This window comes from Camelina sativa, chromosome 14, assembly GCF_000633955.1.
Source record: "Camelina sativa cultivar DH55 chromosome 14, Cs, whole genome shotgun sequence".
NCBI lineage: Eukaryota > Viridiplantae > Streptophyta > Magnoliopsida > Brassicales > Brassicaceae > Camelina > Camelina sativa.
The window spans coordinates 30,286,188-30,290,459 of record NC_025698.1 but is presented as its reverse complement, the minus strand read 5'-3'; the positions used below and the strand labels follow the sequence as shown (position 1 = coordinate 30,290,459).

Below are 4,272 nucleotides of genomic sequence, written 5' to 3'. Positions count from 1 at the left end.
GGACCTACACGTCAATTGGTTCTTGGCCTTGGTCCGGATCCTGGTCCGGGTGCAGTCATGCGGATTTTTGTATCGACTATAAAGGAGAAAACATTCATCCTAGAGGTTAAGGGGTCCGATACCATTAAAAATGTCAAGACCATGATCCATGATCAAGGAGGACCCCCAGTGGACCAGCTGAATCTGAACTTTCATGGCACGAAGCTTGAAAACAGTCGCACCATAGCTGACTACAACATCAGACCCCGCGCGAACCTTGTCATTATGCAGAGTGGTTGTATTTGCTGAATGTCTTCCTTTATATTCTCTAAAGGCTATCTGTTCTAGCTACTTGGCGTTTTGTTTTAAACACAATAAGATGTTTTAAGCTTTCGTTTTTGCCAAAAACTTTTTGGTAATTTTCCCTGACTTGATCACAACTCACAAGGAAATGTAGTTGAAATATTTTGAATGATCTTCTTTTTAGGTATCAGTTTAGAATTTAGATCAGTTGATATTTTTATATTACCATAAGCTTAAAAATAGATTATCAGAAGGATTAAAGAGAATAGGACTAATTAGCTCCGGAAAAAAAATTTAAACAAATTTACCAATTTAAATATTAAAAAAAATGAAAATGAATATCTTATTAGGGTCAAAAGAAGGAATTATATAAGAGACGTTGGACCACTAACAAAAAACATATGCAAAATCACGTATGGGTTTATCATTTGTGTTACCTTTCTTTTGAATAGACCAAACTGTTAAAGAATAGCAGTAAATTTTACATAACTTGCTGCGTGAAAGATTGAGTTGAAGAAAAGAAAAAAAAAAATGAGCCTTCAGATCTAAGGCTGATTAATTGAACTAATTGTAATCTAGACTTTATATCTTCTGATTTGTGTTACATGATAAACCCATGATTTACCTTCCTATGCATGTTACTTGCGGTCTAGTAACTGTGATTGTAGTTAAAATTCTTCTTTTGAGCAGATTGTTCATATTCTTGCAAACACTTATCAATTCTTAGTATTTATAAACAACACAAAGAACATGACTACTAGTAGCTAGGACTATACAAGATAGTAACCTCGTCTTTTATTTTAATAGCTAGGACCTATATATGTATGTATACATCGACAAAATCTACTTCAATTCAAACAGGGTTTTGAGATTATAAGGTCCGGTAACATTTGACGGTCCACTCCAAATAAGCTCTGCGATCTGTCGATGAGCCTTCTCTGTCAAATGAAATGAATCGAAAAACAAGTAATCCGTAACGTTTTCACATAACTCGTAGCCTTGTGCTGGTCCCAAAACTCGGCCTCCACACGTATTGATTCCCCTTAATGGTCCAGTCCCACAACATGCCTTCTTCCCTTCCTTAAACTCTTCCAACCAAAACAAATTAAACACAAATTAGAAATCTTACATAATTACATGTAATAACCATATAAGTTTTACCGTATTTTGAAGGATTGTTGATTCTTTCGGATAAAGAAGCGTGATAATCGTGAAGGGCGTATCTGAATCCGGATAGTTCGTGCTCCAACTGCCTTAAAACATTAGGAAACTTCTTGTTATGCAGATTCATCAACTCGGTGAGTGGCTTGAAACAAGATCCTATCTTTGTTCGGTCTATAATCAATGAGGCTGGTGCACAATCATACGCTCCCAAATTCAAGAATCCAAACTTTCTTCCTCCAATTTTATACACTTCCTAAGGACACAGAAACACGTTCTCTCATTTCAACAAAAAAAAAAAAAAAATTCTTTTGAGAATTNCTGATTTGTGTTACATGATAAACCCATGATTTACCTTCCTATGCATGTTACTTGCGGTCTAGTAACTGTGATTGTAGTTAAAATTCTTCTTTTGAGCAGATTGTTCATATTCTTGCAAACACTTATCAATTCTTAGTATTTATAAACAACACAAAGAACATGACTACTAGTAGCTAGGACTATACAAGATAGTAACCTCGTCTTTTATTTTAATAGCTAGGACCTATATATGTATGTATACATCGACAAAATCTACTTCAATTCAAACAGGGTTTTGAGATTATAAGGTCCGGTAACATTTGACGGTCCACTCCAAATAAGCTCTGCGATCTGTCGATGAGCCTTCTCTGTCAAATGAAATGAATCGAAAAACAAGTAATCCGTAACGTTTTCACATAACTCGTAGCCTTGTGCTGGTCCCAAAACTCGGCCTCCACACGTATTGATTCCCCTTAATGGTCCAGTCCCACAACATGCCTTCTTCCCTTCCTTAAACTCTTCCAACCAAAACAAATTAAACACAAATTAGAAATCTTACATAATTACATGTAATAACCATATAAGTTTTACCGTATTTTGAAGGATTGTTGATTCTTTCGGATAAAGAAGCGTGATAATCGTGAAGGGCGTATCTGAATCCGGATAGTTCGTGCTCCAACTGCCTTAAAACATTAGGAAACTTCTTGTTATGCAGATTCATCAACTCGGTGAGTGGCTTGAAACAAGATCCTATCTTTGTTCGGTCTATAATCAATGAGGCTGGTGCACAATCATACGCTCCCAAATTCAAGAATCCAAACTTTCTTCCTCCAATTTTATACACTTCCTAAGGACACAGAAACACGTTCTCTCATTTCAAAAAAAAAAAAAAAAAATTCTTTTGAGAATTATTTCGATATACTTTTATTTACCTTGATTGCAATGGTTATGTTACCAATAACTAAACCGGAGTAATTCTCTTTGGAATTGGATTGGGAAGTTGAAGAATTTGCAAAAAGGGACGGATAAATATAGTCGTTGGCTCCAATATGAAATAGATAAACTGCTCTTGAGAAAACCCTCTTAGCCTCTGACTCTCCTAACTCAGATCTCAACCTCTTTTCAACGTTCTTGAAGTTATTTAACTGTGTCTCCAAATTTATCACCTTGAACAGTGAAACAAATTAGAAAAAAAAAGAATTTCACCGTTTTATTATAGATATGTAATAACTCGTGCTAACCGATAAAATATATAACTTTACCATTCCGGGAAAGGTTCCGACCAAAGCTCCGGCACCACCTGAAGCAAAATTTACCCCATAGGTAAATTGGTTATTACCGTTACTTGGTTGTAGATTTGGCGGGATCAACGGTAACCAAGCGTACTCCGTTGCCATGTAAGTAGAAAAAACTGTTAAACACTAAGTAATTAATGAGAAGACAGTGTAATTATAGAATCGAACACTTTATAATTTTTACCGAGAAAATCAGGAATCAAACGTCCGTCGGAGATTCTTCCGGTGGGATTTTTGAACGTTGTTTGGCCGTACGGCCAGAGATTAGCTCGGAATCTTGAGAAAGTATCGATGTAGTTATTATTTCCGGCATCGAACAGAGAATCTCCAAACACGAACAACGCGGCTTGGTTCGTTACAAGATTGTTGCTGTCTTTGCAGATGATAGACCCGATCGATAGGATTATTGCGTAAACGAATAAGAAGACCGAAACTAATCTTGAGGTTTTCATGTTGAAATGCTGTCTTCTTGGTGTTATCGTAAATGATATGTGTTGTTTATATATATAAATGCTCTGTTTTGTTTATAGATCATAGGTGATCGCTGTAGATAATGTGTTGTTTACTTTCAGATTTTTGGTTAGTTTTTCTTAATTCATGTAGTCAAACTGTTTTACACTTTGAATTTTCGAATTCGAAATGTGGTTTATTATTAATTAGTGAAGGTGTGAAAGTTGACGAAGATAGCCTCACGATTTATATTAATCCATCTGTTTCTACCTGCTCATTTTTATATAAGACCGACTAGTCAAAATATTCATTTTTTTTAATGAATGTAAAAATATATTTAAACCCAAAAAAAGTCCTTTTTACAATAAATGCATTCTTGTTTTAGACTTTAATCAAAAAGGTATAAAAGAGTTGAGAGATATCAGACTAAGAATGAGAAGCAAGCCAGAGTTAAAGCCCATCCGCAAACTTCGTAGTATGCTGCTGCAAAGTAAGAAGCTTGTTTCTGATCAATCGATCAAGGAACTGAATGTACTAGGATTGCCTCCATGTCGTCGACGGTTCCGCTCCAACCAAATGGTATGGACTGTGGCTTGAAAAGCAAGGCGTAAGAGAAAACAAACAGTGCCCTTAACATTCGTACCCGAGAGGAGGATCAAGAGCTGCGAGAGTTGAGTTGAGTAAAATTGAGGGCAGAGGGAACGAGCCATAGCCTGCCAAACACGTGAAGTGTATCCACAGTCAAAAAACAAGTGAGAAACTGTCTCCAGCGGGGCACTGCAGA

General features: G+C 36.2%; 3 protein-coding genes across 5 annotated transcripts in view; 1 reads left to right on the top strand and 2 right to left on the bottom strand.

The window, feature by feature from the left end:
- Nucleotides 1-288, top strand: part of LOC104742916 (polyubiquitin-B-like) — a 1,929-nt gene extending 1,641 nt beyond the window's left edge. Inside the window, exon 2 of the mRNA XM_019235637.1 lies at nucleotides 2-288. Within this exon, the coding sequence (XP_019091182.1) occupies nucleotides 2-288 (287 nt within the window). The remainder of the gene's footprint in view (nucleotide 1) is intronic.
- On the bottom strand, nucleotides 983-1,724 carry LOC109124995 (GDSL esterase/lipase 3-like). Its single transcript, XM_019235300.1, has 2 exons — nucleotides 1,444-1,724; nucleotides 983-1,370 (listed from the first exon to the last, which is right to left on the bottom strand). Exons 1-2 carry the CDS (start codon nucleotides 1,571-1,573, stop codon nucleotides 1,126-1,128), a joined length of 375 nt encoding a protein of 124 aa, XP_019090845.1. The 5' UTR covers nucleotides 1,574-1,724; the 3' UTR covers nucleotides 983-1,125.
- LOC104742917 (GDSL esterase/lipase 1-like) lies at nucleotides 1,932-3,689 on the bottom strand. Of its 3 annotated transcripts, none has more exons than XM_019235296.1 (5): nucleotides 3,223-3,686; nucleotides 3,006-3,154; nucleotides 2,676-2,909; nucleotides 2,335-2,590; nucleotides 1,932-2,261 (listed from the first exon to the last, which is right to left on the bottom strand). In XM_019235296.1, exons 1-5 carry the CDS (start codon nucleotides 3,488-3,490, stop codon nucleotides 2,017-2,019), a joined length of 1,152 nt encoding a protein of 383 aa, XP_019090841.1. In that variant the 5' UTR covers nucleotides 3,491-3,686; the 3' UTR covers nucleotides 1,932-2,016. The 3 variants fall into 3 exon arrangements, with proteins under 3 accessions (XP_019090841.1, XP_019090842.1, XP_019090843.1); XM_019235297.1 differs by having other exon boundaries at nucleotides 3,006-3,133; nucleotides 3,223-3,685; XM_019235298.1 differs by having other exon boundaries at nucleotides 2,050-2,253; nucleotides 3,223-3,689.